Source organism: Neoarius graeffei, chromosome 4, assembly GCF_027579695.1.
Source record: "Neoarius graeffei isolate fNeoGra1 chromosome 4, fNeoGra1.pri, whole genome shotgun sequence".
NCBI classification, from domain to species: Eukaryota; Metazoa; Chordata; class Actinopteri; order Siluriformes; family Ariidae; genus Neoarius; species Neoarius graeffei.
The window spans coordinates 31,490,403-31,509,339 of record NC_083572.1 but is presented as its reverse complement, the minus strand read 5'-3'; the positions used below and the strand labels follow the sequence as shown (position 1 = coordinate 31,509,339).

At 46.3% G+C, this 18,937-nt stretch overlaps 1 protein-coding gene across 5 annotated transcripts in view; it reads right to left on the bottom strand.

Moving 5' to 3' along the window:
• The window catches only part of abcc4 (ATP-binding cassette, sub-family C (CFTR/MRP), member 4), a 289,814-nt gene that overhangs the window by 69,526 nt on the left and 201,351 nt on the right, over positions 1-18,937 (bottom strand). For all 5 annotated transcript variants that reach the window (XM_060919115.1, XM_060919116.1, XM_060919117.1 and 2 more), the window contains 4 exons: positions 1,621-1,725; positions 1,451-1,540; positions 1,154-1,345; positions 787-881 (listed from right to left, as the gene is read on the bottom strand). In XM_060919115.1, coding sequence (XP_060775098.1) covers positions 787-881; positions 1,154-1,345; positions 1,451-1,540; positions 1,621-1,725 — 482 coding nt within the window. The remainder of the gene's footprint in view (positions 1-786; positions 882-1,153; positions 1,346-1,450; positions 1,541-1,620; positions 1,726-18,937) is intronic.

Genomic DNA, 18,937 nt, shown 5'->3' with positions numbered 1-18,937 from the left:
AACATATTAGTCTAGAGTTGTACACACTTATGCAACCAGATTATTCTGTTTGCAGTGCTGATTAGAAAGGCAGACAGTGTTGATAACTTAAAAACTTTATTGCTAGATTTGGTGACTTTTTTTAGACCCTTTTAGCAACTTTAGTTTAAAAAAAGAACCTAATGACAAATCTAGTGACCTTTTGAGCACATGTTTAGTGACTCGAACTCGATACAGCTCTCCAGCTGACATCGCAGCTGGTGATATACGAGTTGAGAGAGCAGAGTCACTCAACTCCGCATCAGTGTGTAATGCCTGATTGTGTTGTGTCTGCAACTAACCACTGATCACCAGTTTTTCCCAATGATCACTCACTGATTACTGTTTGCCCCACCATCACACTTCCAAAGTGGGTGGGTGGGTCGGTCGGTGGGTGGGTCGATTGGTCAGTGGGTGGGTTGGTGGGTCGGTCGGTGGGTGGGTCGGTCGGTGGGTGGGTCGGTCAGTGGGTGGGTGGGTCGGTCAGTGGGTGGGTGGGTGGGTTGGGTCGGTCGGTCGGTGGGTCAGGTCGGTCGGTAGTACTTATACTCATGAGGAGCCAAAAACATCAGAGGTTTCAGGGTTTGACATCACTGTGGGGATATTTGGTCCTCAAAAAGAGTAAAATGTTATGTAAACATTAGCCACACACACACACACACACACACACACACAAAAAAAAAAAAAAAAGATAGGATGAAGTATTGTTTCAGGCCCATTCTCTTCAGAATGTGTACAGGTTACTTAACTGTCTAAGAACCCACATACCTGGCCAGATTAACTCGAGCCTTCTGACCTCCACTGAGAGTAGCCCCTCGGTCACCAATCACAGTCAGATCTCCCTCAGGGAGTAACTCCATGTCCTTCCACATATGCAGAGGAAGCAGTTTAAATGCTATATATTATGCTACATTATATTTTACATCATGATGCTATAGTTTATACCAGTAAGAGAAACTAAGTTACAGCACTTGTGAACTTTAGTCCTTTTCTCCTCCCCACACAGTATGGGACTGCATATTTTTCCAATCAATTAACAGAAGTGAAAGGAACTCAGAATCCTTCACTCATGGTCTAACACACTCACAGTAATTACAGTTAGAATACAGACACAAATGTCAGTGTGTGACCATACCTTCTTAAGAGCACAGGCCTTCAGAACTTTTTCATATCTTTGTGGCTGTAGTTCATTTCCAAAAAGGATGTTGCTGCGGATAGTACCTGGATACACCCAGGGCTGCTGGGATGCATAGGCCAGATTCCCTTTGACCTTCACTACCCCTTTGTCCTGTGGCAGCTCTCCCAGAATGGCACTAAGCAGAGAAGACTAAGAGAGAAAAATACAGAGAAGGTAATGCAAATATAATGCTACACAGGTAAGGGGAAATATTCATGATTCAAACAGAAGGCAAAGAAGGATTTAGTTATGGACCTTTCCAGAGCCAACAGGACCAATAATAGTAAGGAGCTGGCCCATCTTCACACTGAAGGATATGTTTTGCAGTGTAGGAACATCCAGACTCTGTGTGTAAGTGGTGAGGAATTAGTCACTGATCAGGTAGGGGTGTGTGGTTACATACAAATGAGTTGAGGGTGATTCACCTTCTCCCAGTAGCAAGTAAGATCCTGGATCTCTACAGACACTTCCATCTCCTCTTGAGGACTTGCCACTTTGTGTTTAACCAACTCATCCAGCAAAAGGAACTTCTAAAACCCAGATTACTAACAGGGTGAGCAAGCACAGAAGTAGTATCAATGCTACCAAGTATATATGTGTGTTAATATAGAGAGTGCTAATTTAGGCACCAAGACAGAGTGGCGGTATAAATGAGAAATAATCTTTCCTCAGCTCTTGGGTAATCCACTGAATTCTTTCCTTTCATTGGCTTACAATTGCAACACTTTGTTCTTCTTTTAGTAATGAATGTGTTTCATGTAAATTACATACAGTGGTGCATGTAAGTTTATGAACCCTTTAGAATTTTCTATATTTCTGCATAAATATGACCTAAAACATCATCAGATTTTCACACAAATCCTAAAAGTATATAAAAAGAGAACCCAGTTAAACAAATGAGACAAAAATATTATACTTGGTCATTTAATTACTGAGGAAAATGATCCAATATTACATATCTGTGAGTGGCAAAAGTATATGAACCTCTAGCATTGGCAGTTAATTTGAAGGTGAAATTAAAGTCAGCTGTTTTCAATCAATGGGATGACAATCAGGTGTGAGTGGGCACCCTGTTTTATTTAAAGAACAGGAATCTATCAAAGTCTGATCTTCACAACACGTTTGTGGAAGTGCATCATGGCATGAACAAAGGAGATTTCTGAGGACCTCAGAAAAAGTGTGGTTGATGCTCATCAGGCTGGAAAAGGTTACAAAACCATCTCTAAAGAGTTTGGACTCCACCAATCCACAGTCAGACAGACTGTGTACAAATGGAGGAAATTCAAGACCATTGTTACCCTCCCCCCAGGAGTGGTCGACCAACAAAGATCACTCCAAGAGCAAGGCGTGTAACCGTCGGCGAGGTCACAAAGGACCCCAGGGTAACTTATAAGCAACTGAAGGCCGCTCTCACATTGGCTAATGTTGATGTTCATGAGTCCACCATCAGGAGAACACTGAACAACAAATGGTGTGCATGGCAGGGTTACAAGGAGAAAGCAACTGCTCTCCAAAAAGAACATTGCTGCTCGTCTGCAGTTTGCTAAAGATCACGTGGACAAGCCAGAAGGCTATTGGAAAAATGTTTTGTGGACAGATGAGATCAAAATAGAACTTTTTAGTTTAAATCAGAAGCGTCATGTTTGGAGAAAGGAAAACACTGCATTCCAGCATAAGAACCTTATCCCATCTGTGAAACATGGTGGTGGCAGTATCATGGTTTGAGCCCGTTTTGCTGCATCTGGGCCAGGACGGCTTGCCATCATTGACGGAACAATGAATTCTGAATTATACCAGTGGATTCTAAAGGAAAATGTCAGGACATCTGTCCATGAACTGAATCCCAAGAGAAGGTGGGTCATGCAGCAAGACAACAACCCTAAGCACACAAGTCATTCTACCAAAGAATGGTTAAAGAAGAATCAAGTTAATGTTTTGGAATGGCCAAGTCAAAGTCCTGACCTTAAGCCAATCGAAATGTTGTGGAAGGACCTGAAGCGAGCAGTTCATGTGAGGAAACCCACCAACATCCCAGAGTTTAAGCTGTTCTGTATGGAGGAATGGGCTAAAATTCCTCCAAGCTGGTGTGCAAGACTGATCAACAGTTACCGGAAACATTTAGTTGCAGTTATTGTTGCACAAGGGGGTCACACCAGATACTGAAAGCATAGATTCACATACTTTTGCCACTCACAGATATGTAATAGTGGATCATTTTCCTCAATAAATAAATGACCAAGTATAATATTTTTGTCTCATGTGTTTAATTGTTTGAGCTGTACAGACTAGCTAGGCAGAGAAACAGGGAAGCGAGGGATGTAGAGCAAGTAAGTGTGATGAAAGATGTAAATGGAAATGTGCTGACAAACAAAGAGAGTGTATTAAGAAGGTGGAAAGAGTACTTTGAGGATTTATTAAATGAGGAGAATCCAAGAGAGAAAAGGTCAGATTTATTGGAGACAGCAAATCAGGAAGCAGAGTTGGTTAGTAAGGATGAGGTGAGGGAAGCCATGAAAAGAATGAAGACTGGGAAAGCAGTCGGACCAAATGGTATCCCGATTGAGGCTTGGAGATGTGTGGGTGAGACAGCTGTGGAGTTCCTAACGAGATTGTTTAATAAGATCCTAGAGAATGAGAAAATGCCAAATGAATGGAGAGTGTGCTAGTCCCAATATACAAGAATAAGGGAGATGTACAGAGCTGCAGTAATTACAGAGGAATAAAACTGATGAACCACACCATGAAGCTATGGGAAAGGGTATTGGAGGCGAGACTGAGAAGAGAGGTAGCAATCTGTGAACAGCAGTATGGGTTTATGCCAAGGAAGAACATGTTGGATGCAATTTTTGCTTCAAGAATGTTAATGGAGAAGTACAGAGAAGGCCAGAGAAAGCTACATTGTGTGTGTGTAGACCTGGAGAAGGCATACGATAGAGTGCCAAGAGATGAGTTATGGTATTGTATGAGAAAGAGTGGCGTGAATGAGAAGTATATTAGAGTGGTGCAAGACATGTATGAGAACAGTGATACAGCAGTGAGGTATGCAGTTGGAACAACTGAATGGTTCAAGGTGAAGGTGGGACTCCATCAAGGATCTGCTTTGAGTCCTTTTTTGTTTGCCATCACGATGGACAGCTTGACAGACGAAGTGAGGCAGGAGTCACCATGGAACATGATGTTTGCGGATGATATTGTGATATGTAGTGAAAGTAGAAAGGAGGTTGAGTTGGGTTTGGAGAGATGGAGGTATGCATTGGAATGAAGAGGAATGAAGGTGAGCAGTAGCAAAACAGAATACATGTGCATCAATGAGAATGGAGATGAGAGTGTAGTGAAGATGCAAGGAGTAGACGTAAAGAAAGTTGGTGAATTCAAGTACCTGGGGTCAACTGTACAGGAAAATTGGGGCTGCGATAGTGAGGTGAGAAAGAGAGTGCAGGCAGGGGGAGCAGTTGGAGAAGGATTTCGGGAGTAATTTGTAATAGGAAAGTCCCAGCAAAAGTGAAAGGTAAGATGTATAAGAGTAGTGAGACCAGCTGTGATGTATGGATTGGAGACCGTACCCTTAACGAAGAGACAGGAGGCAAAGTTGGAGATGGCGGAGTTGAGGATGTTAAGGTTTGCGATGGGAGTGACAAGGTTGGACAGGATAAGGAACGAGCACATCAGAGGGACAGCACATGTGGAGAGCTTGGGAATTAAGCTAAGAGAGATGAGACTGAGATGGTATGGGCACATACTGAGAACAGATGCAGAGCATGAGGGAAGGAGAATGTTGAGGATGGAGCTGCCAGGCAAACGAAAACGAGGAAGGCCAAAGAGGAGATACATGGATGTGGTGAGAGAGGACATGAAAGTGGCAGGTGTGGTAGAGAAGGATGCGGAAGACAGGGAGCAATGGAGACGAAAGATCCACTGTGGCGACCCCTAATCGGGAGCAGCCAAAAGAAGTTGTTAACTGTTTGAGCTGCAGTAGAGCACTTTTGTGTTGGGAAGAATTTTGGTAAATTATTTCTCCAGGCAGGCGATTCAACACAGGAGATCACCAGGCCCATCAAACATAGCATCCATCCGATTTTCCTGGTCTCATTCCAGTGTTTAGAATTTTGTGTTTTTCTGTTTTCTTGTTGAATGTTATAGTAAAATATTTTCTAGCATTTTTACCTTGCTTCAGAAAAAACAAGCCTGGTTGCAGATGTCTGTTGCCCTCCTTGCCCCGCTGCCCAAAATGTAACTAGATTTCATACCAGACGTTATTTAATAAATCTCAGTTTTTGGGGTAGTGTTGTCAGATTTTTTTTTTTAACAAATTCCGAGTCAAATTCCATGGATGTCGAAGATGAGCCAAATGGATCCATAAAAACCTGTAATACTAGCCTTAGCTCTGAATTTTCGATTAGTTTAAAGTCAGTGGTGAGCTGTTTTTCACATAGCCAAGCATTAAAACATTTTTGTAACGTGGCTGGGACAAACCAGACGCTCGCGGATTGTGAATGAACTCAAGGTTTTAAATAAAAAAAGACAATGTACAAAAGCCAGGCCAGGTCATTACGAAGAGATCCAAAACAGTAACGAGGGCTAGACAAATCGTGGTCAGGAAACAGGCAAGAGTCTAAGAACCAGGAATCAGTAAACACAAACAATCTAAACACAAGGGCTAGGCAAATCGTGATCGGGAAACAGGCGAGGATCGAAAAACCGGGAAGCAAGAGAAACAGGCGAACAAACAAGAGCTAGGCGAAACAGGAAAAAAACAGAAGGCAAAATGAGTTATACACAGGTGAACAATCAGAATAACAGTGCTCAGTAGGCTTACGAAACGTAGAGGCTATACTGTGCAAAGAACAAAAACAAAGGGGTATAAATACAGACAAACAAAAAGGTACAGGTGATGGTGATTAGAACTCAGGGGAACCACTCCGAGGAAGTGGCTCTGGGTTGGCTGACTGAGTGCACGTGGTAGTGACTGGTGTGTGAGGGGGATTGTGGGAAGTGGAATCCTGAGTGTTGGGTGAGCCCGGAAGCATGACAGTACCCCCCCAAGGGATGAGGACAACCACGACGACCGCCACCCACACTGCCGGGGACACTCCTGAGTGAGCTACCAGAACTGCCGCGGTGCTGGACAGAGGGCCGTCGCCATGGACGACCTCTGGAACCCCTGTTGCGCAGACTGCCAGGAGAGCTGGACACACGGTGCCTGGGACGGCCCCTAGGCCAAGGTGCGGGCTTCTCTGGATGACGCTGATGGAGCTCCTCCACCAACCTCGGATCCAGGATATCTCGTGCAGAAACCCAGCTACGCTCCTCAGGCCCATAGCCCTCCCAGTCCACTAGGTACTGCAGAGTCCCTCCTCTCCTTCTGGAGTCCAGCAACCGGCAGACAGCATACACCGGGGTACCTTCTGTGTACACCGGAGGTGGGGGCGCGACATCGGGTGTGGCCTCGTCCAACGGACCTGAGACAACAGGTTTCAAGAGAGATACATGAAACAAGTTAGAAACATGGTAATGCACAGGCAGATCTAGTTTGTAAGTAACCTTATTAATACACTGGAAAATTTTAAATGGACCAATGTATTTGGGCAATAATTTTCTACCTCCCTTTCTACCTGAAGTCCCAGGTTGACAGCCACACTTGGTCCCCAGGGAGGTAGGTAGGTGTGTCACCTTTATGACGATCCACCAGCCTCGTGTCGGCGGAGGACGTTCTTGATCCGCTGGTGGATCTGTTCCCAGACCTGCTCGCTCTGTTGCATCCAGCTGTCAACAGCTGGATTATCAGAGGGCGTGGCAGACCATGGCATTAAGGGAAGTTGGTAACCCAGCATACATTGAAAGGGTGTGAGCCCCATAGGAGAGCTGGTTAACGAGTTTTGAGCCATTTCTGCCCAGGGCAAATAGTTTGACCAGTCGGTTTGATTACCATGACAGTACATTCTCAAAAACTTTCCCAGTTCTTGGTTGACCCTTTCCACATTGACCATTAGACTGGGGATGGTAACCGGAGATGAGACTGACGCTAACTCCCAGTCTCTCAAAAAATGCTGACCATACATGAGAGGTTAATTGAGGCCCTCGACCAGATACTAGATCTTCTGGAATACCAAATATATGGAACACATAGTTAAAAAGGGCTTCAGCTGTCTGAAAGGTGGTAGGTAGGCTAACGAAAGGGATAAATTAACATAGGCCTGTAACGACTTCTGGGTCAAGTGGACGCTGGTGCAGCTTGCTGCCGTTACTCACCGGTAATTTAACTTTTTTTTTTAAACTGTTTTCGGCCAAACGGACTGTGACTGCGTACAAGGGAGATTCATTCATTCATTCATTCCCTACCCTTGGATAATCGTCGATTCTGCTGTCACTACTGTGTGTTTGTGTGTGAATGGGCTAAAAGTAGCCCAACTGACACGCCATCCGGTTTGACACACCATCTGCTTGGCTCACCACAATGTGGGCGAGCAAGACGTACATCCGGTCTGCACTTGCCTGGATTTTCCTGTCCCTCTTCCATCAATCTGTGGCAGGTCTACTCCAATACACCGCTGCTGAACTCCTCCGGCTTCGCTGTCACCTGTCTGAGCCTCCGCCAGCAGCGCTGTATCTGCACCCGGACATCGCTCTTCTGCCTTGCCTGAGATACACCCATTGTGGGTCTCGCCGGAATTTTCATCTCGACAGCTCTACAGCAATTAAATCCTTCTGGTCTACCACTTGTCGCCCTCCCAGGAACACCAGCCGGGTTGTTAACCACAGTGCGTTAGCTAGCCTAGCTAGGCCAGCTAATGCTACTGCCAAACAACACCACTGTCAACTTTGGTCTTCTTAACATCCGCTCACTTACGAGCAAGGGACATCTTATTCAAGATCTCCTCACTGACCATTTGACTTTCTCTGGCTAACTGAAACATGGCGACAACCCAACGACTTTTCACAACTTAACGACTCCACTCCTACTGGGTTTATGTCCGTCAACCCCATGGCGTAGGTCGCGGAGGAGGTCTCGCAATAATTCACCGCGAGAATTGGAAACTCTTCCCAGTATCTGTGCCTGCATTCAGTTCATTGGAATGTTTACTGTGCGAACTGTCTGGTCCCACCCCCACCATTGTCGCCACAGTTTACCATCCTCCTAAGCCACACAATGACTTTTTAACTGATTTTGCCTCTCTACTCACTCATTTATCTACTCTCTCAAACGTACTATTGTTGGGGAATTTCAATATCCACATAGACAGCAGTAATCTTCCTCTCACCAAAGACTTTTCATCCTGCCTTGAGAATTTTGGATTTCATCAATTCATTGATTTTCCCACTCACACAAAAGGACATACTCTGGACTTAATTTGTTGTTCTGGTCTCACCCCTTCAAATTGCACAACTGATGAACTCCACATAACTGATCATTTCCTCCTCTCATTTAACATTACACTCTGCCTCTCCACAACCAAGCCACCACGTCTCATCTCATTTAGGAATATCAAAGACATTAATATGGATGTCCTCATCTCCAGCCTTGACAATATTCTGATCCCAGACAATTTATCCTCGCCAAATGAACTGGTTGCTCACTATAACAGTGGTTTAAACATCATTCTCAACTCTCTTGCTCCAGTAAAAACTGTCTGTTTCCTTCTCTCAATCTGCCCCCTGGTCTACCCCTGAACTCCGGTCAATGAAAGCCAAAGCTTGTCAGCTCGAGTGAGTCCATAGAAAAACTGGTCTTACTATTCATAAGGAAATGCACAAGACTCACATATTACATAAGGATTCAGTCACTCAAACAAGATCCATTTATTACTCTGGTTTAATCTGCTCCAATGAAGGGAACACCAAAACACTTTTCTCTATTAAACAAAATCCTCCAACCTCCAGACTCCCCCCCCCATCTTTACTCAATTGACACCTGTAATTCTCTAATGCTGTTTTTTAGTGAGAAAATTCATAAAATCCACCAGAACTTAAGTCCTGATTTTCTCTCTCCTCCTCTGAACCTCTCTCACACTGTCAGCCATTCTCCTGTTTCCAACTCCCAGATGCATCTGTCATCTATGACCTCATCTGTAAATCTAAGCCTTCTACATGTCAGCTAGATCCTCTCCCTACAGCTCTGGCCAAATCTTGCCTCTCCTCTCTGCCCCCCCTCATAACTGCCATCATCCATTCCTCACTCACTACTGGAATTGCTCCTACACTCTTCCAAACAGCAGCTGTTACCCCTATTCTGAAAAAACCTGGCTCAGATACCAATAATTTTAATAACCTCCACCCCATCTCTAACCTACCTTTCATCTCCAAAATACTTGAAAAAAATTATAGCCACTCAACTTCACTCTTATCTAACCCAAAATAGCCTCTATGAACAATTCCAGTCTGGTTTCCGCCCCCACCATAGCACAGAAACTGCTCTCATAAAAGTCACCAACGACCTCCTTATGGCAGCTGATTCCAGTTTACTTTCTATTCTTATCCTTCTTGATCGGAGCGTGGCCTTTGACAATTTCTCACACCATCCTCCTTAACGGATTATCTTCCATTGGCATCAATCACACCGCACTTGACTGGTTTAACTCCTATCTCTCAGGCCGCACTCAGTTCATCCAACTCAAATCCTTCAGATCCCAGTCGTCCCCAGTTTCCTCAGGTGTGCCCCAGGGATCTGTCCTGGGACCCCTTCTCTTCATTATTTACCTTCTTCCCCTTGGCAATATATTCCGTAAATTCAATATCCATTTCCACTGCTATGCGGATAACACCCAGCTCTATCTATCCAACAAACCAAATTCCACGTTCCCGCCCTCTTCCCTTTCTAACTGCTTATCTGAAATAAAATCCTGGTTCACCTCAAACTTTCTAAAAAACTTAACAGCATCAAAACTGAAATTCTTCTTTTTGGCACAAAATCCACACTATCCAAAGTTGACAGTTCCTCCATCACAATCGACAGCTCCTTAGTTTCCCCCTCCCCTCAGGTTGAGAGTCTGGGTGTCATCCTCGATAGCTCATTATCTTTTCAATCTTACATCAGTAATATAACCCAGTCTGCATATTTCCATCTTCGTAATATTAATCATCTCCACCCCTCCCTCACGTCTATCCTTGTTCACAGCCTTGTCACCTCCCGTATTGATTATTGTAATTCTCTCCTTTAAGCCTCCCTCACAAATCCCTCCACAAGCTTCAACTGGTCCAGAATGCAGCCGCTCGCATTATCTCCAAAACTCCCTCATTCCACCACATTACCCCTGTCCAACAACAATTCCACTGGCTCCCAGTTAAGTACATCTCACCATGCCCTCTGCCTGCCTTAGCACCATGGGGAGCAGAGCTTTCAGCTGCTCTGCTCCTAAACTCTGGAACTCCCTTCCACCTCATATCTGTAATATTGACTCTCTTCTTTTAAAATCTATACTCAAAACTTACCTGTTCAAAATAGCCTATTCTTTGTAATTTGCATTGTTTTTCTCTTTTTTCTTATTTTTGCTGTTTAGTTTCTATCTGCTATTTAGCTTATTCCCTGTAAATTGCATTTTGTAAATTGTTTATTTTATCTGTTTTATTCTTGTAAAGTGTCCTTGAGTGTCATGAAAGGCGCTTATAAATAAAATGTATTATTATTATTATTATAAATCTAACTCCTCGTGAGAACCTATCAACAATGATCAGAATGACTGTGTAGTTCTGTGAGGGGGGCAAGTCAGTAACAAAGTCTACCGCTATATGTGACCATGGCCAAGAAGGGACAGGTAAGGACATGAGTTTACTGGCAGGGAGAGTTTGGGGTGTTTTGCACTTTGAACAGGTGGTGCACGAGGAGACAAATCTTTGGATATCTGATAGCATATTTTCCCACCAATATCTGCCAGACAATAACTGGTGCATACGTGTCTCTCCCAGAAGGGCAGAAGTCAATGAGGAGTGGGCTCACGTAATTAACTTGTCCCTGCATTGAGTGGGTACATTCTTCCTCTTTACAGGGCAAGATTCAGGGGCAAGAGTGACAGATAGTTCTTGGTCGATCTCTTCGTCTAATTTTAATTTAATAGCTTTTTGCTATAGCAAGATACACACACACACAGGCTTGGAAACCACTACAGTTTGCACCAATTACAGTGGTCCCATTGTACAATCTGCATGTCTTTGAACTGTGGGGGAAACCGGAGCACCCGGAGGAAACCCACGCAGACACAGGGAGAACATGCAAACTCCACACAGAAAGGCCTCTGTTGGCCACAAGATTCGAATCCAGAACCTTCTTGCTGTGAGGTGACGGTGATAACCACTACACCACCATGCCGCCCATCTATTTCCCATCTAATAGGGGCGACCACAACTGACAAGGGTAGTATATGAACCACCTCAGGGGAGGACTTGGGACTGGGATATATATGAGAAAGGGCATCTGCTTTAGTATTATGGGAACCGGGATGATAAGAAATGGAAGAATTAAATTGAGAGAAGAATAGTGACCACCGAGCCTGACAGGGGTTGAGCCGTTTAGCTGACCATAAATATTCAAGGTTTTTATGATCCATTAACACTAGGAAGGGATGTGTAGCTCCCTCTAGCCAATGGCGCCATTCTTCGAAAGGAAGTTTCATGGCCAGCAACTCTCCATCTCCTATACCGTAATTACGTTCAGCAGGGGTCAGTTTATGGGAGTAGAAGGCTATCGGACATAATTTACACGGATCACCTATGCGCTGGGACAGCACAGCTCCAGTGCCTACCTCAGAGGCATCCACTCCACCACAAAATGCTGAGTGGGGTCAGGATGCTTCAGAATGGAAGCAGAGGTGAAGGCTACCTTGAGGGATTCGAACACTTCCTGCGCCCGGGGATTCCATGAGAGCTTTTTGGCATTTCCCTTCAATAAGTTGGTAAGAGGAGCTGCTAGACTACTGAAATTGCAAATGAAACGATGGTAGAAATTAGCAAACCCAAGAAATCAATGGAGTTCCTTTATGGAAATCGGGACGGGCCAATTAGTTACGGCTTCTACCTTCTTATCATCCATAACGACACCCTCTGGACTGATGACGTAGACTAGGAAAGAAGTAGAAAGGAAATGAAATTCACACTTCTCCCCTTTAACATGCAGCTGGTTTTCAAGCAGACGCTTAAGGACAGAACGAACATGACGAATATGTGTTTCAAGATTAGGGGAATAAATCAAGATGTAAGAACATCATTTATGAACTCTTGGAATATGGATGGGGCATTACACAACCCAAAGGGCATTACTAAATACTCGTAGTGCCCCCTAGTGGTAAGAAATGCAGTTTTCCATTCGTCACCTTCTTTGATGCGGACTAAATTGTATGCACTTCTTAAGTCAAGTTTTGTGAATATAGATGCTTCACGAAGTTGTTCTAGTGCTATGGGGACTAAAGGCAGCGGGTAAGAAGAGGGTTTAGTGATCTGATTTAGCCCACAATAATCAGTGCAGGGCCCAAGTCCCCCATCCTTTTTGTTGACGAAAAAGAACCCTGCAGCTGCAGGAGATGTTGAAGGATAGATGAAACCCTGCTCTCAGGCCTCCTGAACATACTCCTCCATCGCGCTCTCTTCCGCCTGAGTGAGTGGATAAATCCTAGACGTAGGTGGAACAGCATCATCTATTAACACAACAGAACAGTCAAATTCTCTGTGAGGGGGAAGTTTGGTAGCACTTTTCTTGCTAAATACTTCTAATAGGTCATTATATTCAGGGGGCTTTCTATAGTTGTTGACGATAACAACTGTGGGAAGTGCTAGACAGTGGTCATAACAGTAACTGGACCACGAGAGTATTTCTTTATCAGACCAAGATATGATGGGGTTATGTTTTCTAAGCCAGGGCAAACCTAAAATGATAACATACTCAAGAATTCAGTACATAAAAACAAATCTCTTCTGAATGTAATGCACTGACAGCCATATTAATGGGTTTTGTGACCCGGTTAACAAGTCCTTCTCCCATGGGATCCCCATCAACAGCAGTCAGTCATTCTCAGCGGCATTTCCAGTAGCTCCATAGGAATCTGGAGTTGCTCCACCAGCTCAGCATGAATGAAGTCCCCTTTAGCTCCGGAATCAATTAGTGCTGAGAACACAGACAGACTGAGGGCAGTTAACTGCCACGGGTAGGAGAAAGGACTTGGAGACCAGCCCCTTAGTGGGTGTACTCACCACATTAACGTGTGGAGTAGGCTCCACGCACTTTGCCAGGGTTGGCATTCTGTGTCGACGGATCTGACAGTCATGTAGAATGTGACCGGCGGTTCCACAATAGAGACACAGCCCATCATGGAGATGTCGGTGCCGTTCCTCTGGAAACAACTGAAATGAGTCACACTGCATAGGTTCTAGGGATTCTGGATCCTCACAAGTCTGGGTTGTAAGTGGATACAAGTGGTGAGGAGTCAGTGCAGCAGCTGGAACCATAAGGTGATTTACGAAGACCTCTCCCATGCTTCAGTTGGTCTAGGCGAATGACCAATGAAATCAGCTTTTCTAGTGAAAGACCGTCATCCTTACAAGCCATTTCCGCTAGGATTTCTGAGTTCAGTCCGTTGCGAAATGTCACTAGTAATGCAGGCTCATTCCAACCACTCCCAGCTGCAAGAGTGCGAAATCCCAAAGCGTAATCAGAAACTGAGCGATGACTCTGATGTAGTCAGATGAGTAATTCCCCTTGAAAGCGGCCTTCATTGGCGTGATCAAAGACCACTTTAAACTCTTTAACAAAATGGTCATAAGTGTTGGATTGGAGTATGGGCCAAACCGCAGTAGCCCAATCTAAGGCCTTACCCGTAAGGCGAGAAATCATTAAAAAAAATACGAGCCTTGTCAGAGCTTGGAGGGGAATTCATGAAAAATATCAAACATTATAATAAAACCCCTTTACACTGATTAGGTGAGCCATCAAATTTATCAGGTTTACTGACAATGAATGAACTAGTAACAGCCGTGAGGGGAGCAGCTTGGTTGGTAACCATCAGCAAGCCAGAGGAGCTGAGTCGTTGGAGTTGGATGGTGATTTCTCTCATACTTTCATCAATTTGCACCAACTGTTTTTGCTGCTTACCTTGCTGTTGTGTAAGAGTCTGGATGGACTGAGTCACGGAGTCAAAATGCTGGTGATGTTGTCCCAGCATCTGTCCTTGGCTGCTAAGCACTACCTGTAACTCCGTGTAATCCGCAGTCTGCATGATGGCACAGTATTCTGTAACATGGCTGTGACAAACCAGACACTCGCAGATTGTTAACGAACTCAAGGTTTTAATACAAAAAGACAATGTACAAAAGCCAGGCCAGGTCAATACCAAGAGATCCAAAACAGTAATGAGGGCGAGACAAATTGTGGTCAGGAAACAGGCAAGAGTCCAAGAACCAGGAATTGATAAACACAGGCAATCTAAACACAAGGGCTAGGCAAATCGTGATCGGGAAACAGGCAAGGATTGAAAAACGAGAAGCAAGAGAAATGGACAAACACACACAAGGGCTAGATGAAATGGGGGAAAAAAACGGAAGGCAAAAAGGGTCATACACAGGTGAAGAATCAGAATAACAATGCTCAGTAGGCTCATGAAATGTAGAGGCAATACTGTGGAAACAAAAAAAAGGGGTATAAATAGAGACAAACAAAAAGGTACAGGTGATGGGGATTAGAATTTGGGGGAACCACTCCAAGGAAGTGGCTCTGGGTTAGCTGACGGAGTGCACGTGGTAGTGACTGGTGTGTGAGGGGGATTGTGGGAAGTGGAGTCTTGAGTGAGCCTGGAAGCGTGACAATTTTGCCTTACAGTATTAGATTCTGTATTAGATTCCCCCTCCTAGAACTGCCACCTTATTGTGGTGGAGGGGTTTGTGTGCTTGAATGATCCTAGGAGCTATGTTGTCGGGGGCATTATGCCCCTGTCAGGGTTTCCCAAGGCAGACAGGTCCTAGGTGACAGGCCAGACCAAGAGCAGTTCACCAAAAACCTTATGGAGAAACCATCAAGGACCATGACGTCGCCCGGTATGGCGCAGCCGGGGCCCCACCCTGGAGCCAGGCCTGGGGTTGGGGCTCGTATGCAAGCGCTTGGTGGCTGGGCCTTTGCCCATGGGGCCCGGCTGGGCTCAGCCCGAAGAGGTGACGTGGGCCCGACCTCCTGTGGGTTCACCACCCACAGAGGTAGCAGTAGGGGACTGGTGCAGTGTGGATTGGGTGGCAGTCGAAGGCAGGGGCCTCGATGACCTGATCCCCGGACACAGCGGCTAGCTGTTGGGACATGGGAACAGGGCTCTTGCTGTTGTTTGTGCCTACAGGCCAAATAGCAGTATAGAGTATCCGGCCTTCTTGGAGTCCCTGGGAGAGGTACTGAGGGGTGCTCAGACTGGGGACTCCATTGTGTTACTGGGGGACTTCAATGCTCACGTGGGCGACGACAGTGACACCTGGAGGGGCGTGGTTGGGAGGAACGGCCTCCCCGATCTGAACCCGAGTGGTGTTTTGTTATTGAACTTCTGTGCTAGTCACGGTTTGTCCATAACAAACACCATGTTCGAGCATAGGGGTGTCCATAAGTGCACGTGGCACCAGGACACCTTAGGTCGGAGGTCGATGATAGACTTTGTTGTCGTTTCATCTGATCTCCGGCCCTATGTCTTGGACACTCGGGTGAAGAGAGGGGCTGAGCTGTCAACTGATCACCACCTGGTGGTGAGTTGGATCCGCTGGCGGAGGAGGAAGCTGGACAGACCTGGCAGGCCCAAACGTATGGTGAGGGTCTGCTGGGAACGTCTGGCCGAGCACTCTGTTGGGGAGGTCTTTAACTCCCACCTCCGGGAGAGCTTTTCCCAGCTTCCAAGGGAGGCGGGGGACATTGAGTCTGAGTGGACCATGTTCTCTACCTCCATTGTGGACGCAGCTGTTCGGAGCTGTGGCCGCAAGGTCTCCGGTGCCTGTCGTGGCGTCAATCCCCGAACCTGGTGGTGGACACCAGAAGTAAGGGATGCTGTCAAGCTGAAGGAGGAGTCCTATCGGGCCATGTTGACCTCCGGGACCCCTGAGGCAGCTGATGGGTATCGGCAGGCCAGGCGTGCTGCAGCTCGGGCAGTTGCGGAGGCAAAAACTCGGAACTGGGAGGAGTTCGGGGAGGCCATGGAGAAGGACTATCGGTCAGCCTCGAAGAAATTCTGGCAAACCGTCCGGCGCCTCAGGAGGGGGAAGCAGTACTCTGCCAACACTGTTTACAGTGCGGGTGGGGAGCTGTTGACCTCGACTGGGGACATTGTCGGGCGGTGGAAGGAATACTTTGAGGATCTCCTCAATCCCACCGTCATGTCTTCCATTGAGGAGACTGAGGCTGATGACTCAGAGGTGGACTCGTCCATTACCCAAGCCGAAGTCACTGAGGTGGTTTGCAAGCTCCTTGGTGGCAAGGCACCGGGGGTGGATGAGATCCGCCCTGAGTATCTCAAGTCTCTGGATGTTGTGGGGCTGTCTTGGTTGACATGCCTCTGCAACATCGCGTGGCAGTCGGGGACAGTGCCTCTGGAGTGGCAGACTGGGGTGGTGGTCCTTCTTTTTAAGAAAGGGGACCGGAGAGTGTGCTCCAATTATAGGGGAATCACACTTCTCATCCTCCCGGGGAAAGTTTACTCTAGGGTACTGGAGAGGAGAATTTGACCAATAGTTGAACCTCGGATCCAGGAGGAACAATGCGGTTTTCGTCCTGGTCGCGGAACACTGGACCGGCTCTATACCCTTCATAGGGTGCTCGAGGGTTCATGGGAGTTTGCCCAACCAGTCCACATGTGCTTTGTGGATCTGGAGAAGGCATTCGACCATGTCCCCCGTGGTATTCTGTGGGGGGTGCTTCGGGAGTATGGGGTTCGGGGCTCTTTGCTAAGGGCTGTCCGGTCCCTGTACGAACGGAGCAGGAGTCTGGTTCGCATTGCCGGCAGTAAGTCAGACCTGTTCCCAGTGCATGTTGGACTCCGGCAGGGCTGCCCTTTGTCACCGGTTCTGTTCATAATTTTCATGGACAGAATTTCTAGGCGCAGCCAGGGGCCGGAAGGAATCCTGTTTGGGAACCACAGGATTTCATCTCTGCTTTTTGCGGATGATGTTGTCCTGTTGGCTTCTTCAAACCAGGACCTCCAGCATGCACTGGGGCGGTTTGCAGTCGAGTGTGAAGCGGCTGGGATGAGAATCAGCACCTCCAAGTCCGAGGCCATGGTTCTCGACCGGAAAAGGGTGGCTTGCCCTCTCCAGGTTGGTGGAGAAGTCCTGCCTCAAGTGGAAGAGTTTAAGTATCTCGGGATCTTGTTCACAAGTGAGGGAAGGATGGAGCGTGAGATCGACAAGCGGATCGGTGCAGCCTCTGCAGTGATGCGGTCGCTTTACCGGTCCATCGTGGTGAAGGAGCTGAGCCAAAAGGAGAAGCTCTCAATTTACTGGTTGATCCATGTTCCGACTCTCACCTATGGTCATGAGCTTTGGGTAATGACCGAAAGAACAAGATTGCGGATACAAGTGGCCAAAATGAGTTTCCTTCACAGGGTGGCTGGGCGCTCCCTTAGAGATAAGGTGAGAAGCACAGTCACTCGGGAGGAGCTCGGAGTAGAGCCGCTGCTCCTCCACATCGAGAGGAACCAGCTGAGGTGGCTCGGGCATCTTTTTCGGATGCCTCCAGGATGCCTCCCTGGGGAAGTGTTCCAGGCATGTCCCCCCGGGAGGAGGCCCCGGGGAAGACCCAGGACACGCTGGAGGGACTATGTCTCTCAGCTGGCCTGGGAACGCCTCGGTGTTCTTCCCGAGGAGCTGACCGAGGTGTCTGGGGAGAGGGAAGTTTGGGCTTCCATGCTTAGACTGCTGCCTCCGCGACCCGGTCCCGGATAAAGCGGAAGAAGACGAGACGAGTATGAGATTCATTTTTTCATTCAGTTTTTCTCCAAATTATTTGCACACTTGGAAATTTGTGCTATTGAAATTAAATTCCCTTCTTCCTTTTCATCTTCATCTTGCAAGACATTCATATATCAAAGGTTATATTAATGAAAAATAACTGGTGGTTTTCTTGATAACTTTACACGTTTGTTAGGACTGGGACTGTTTTGGCCTCTAGAGGCCGCTGTTATTTCCTTATCTTGTCGTGTTTGTTTTGGCCTCTAGAGGTCGCCACTGTTCCTGTGTTTTGTGTTGATTGCCTGTTTGTCCTCATTAGTGTCACCCGTTTCCCATTTAGTTTTGTGTATATATACTCCCTCAGTTTGGTCCCTAGTCACGGAGTCTTTGTGCTACCTATGGTTTGTTTCCTCTGTCCCGTGTGCCTTGCTTATGCTCTTGTATTTTTTGGTATTTTGTTTTCTTTGGATTTGTACTACCTTTTTGGATCTTCTGAGCGTTTTGCATTTTGCCTCTTCTTTTCTCATTTTTTGGACTTTGAACCATTGGATTATACTTTGTTTTTTGCCCTGGATTGTATATAGTGTATATATTGTAAATAAACTTTTTTGATACTCTACTTTCGCCTCATGCCTCTGCACTTGAGTCATTCCCCTGGTGGCCTAGTGGGGGTTTGCTGAATCACTACAGCAGCGATCCGGGTTCGATTCCCAACAAAACCCTAACAATGTTAGGGCTAAAGAGTGAGGTTAAAGGTTCTCTTAAGCAATGAACATCTCTGTAGGTGGTTTTCCCAAACTCATTTGTAAGAAGGAGTCTTGAGAGCAACTTTGCTAAAAGTTTCTTTTCAATGCGCAT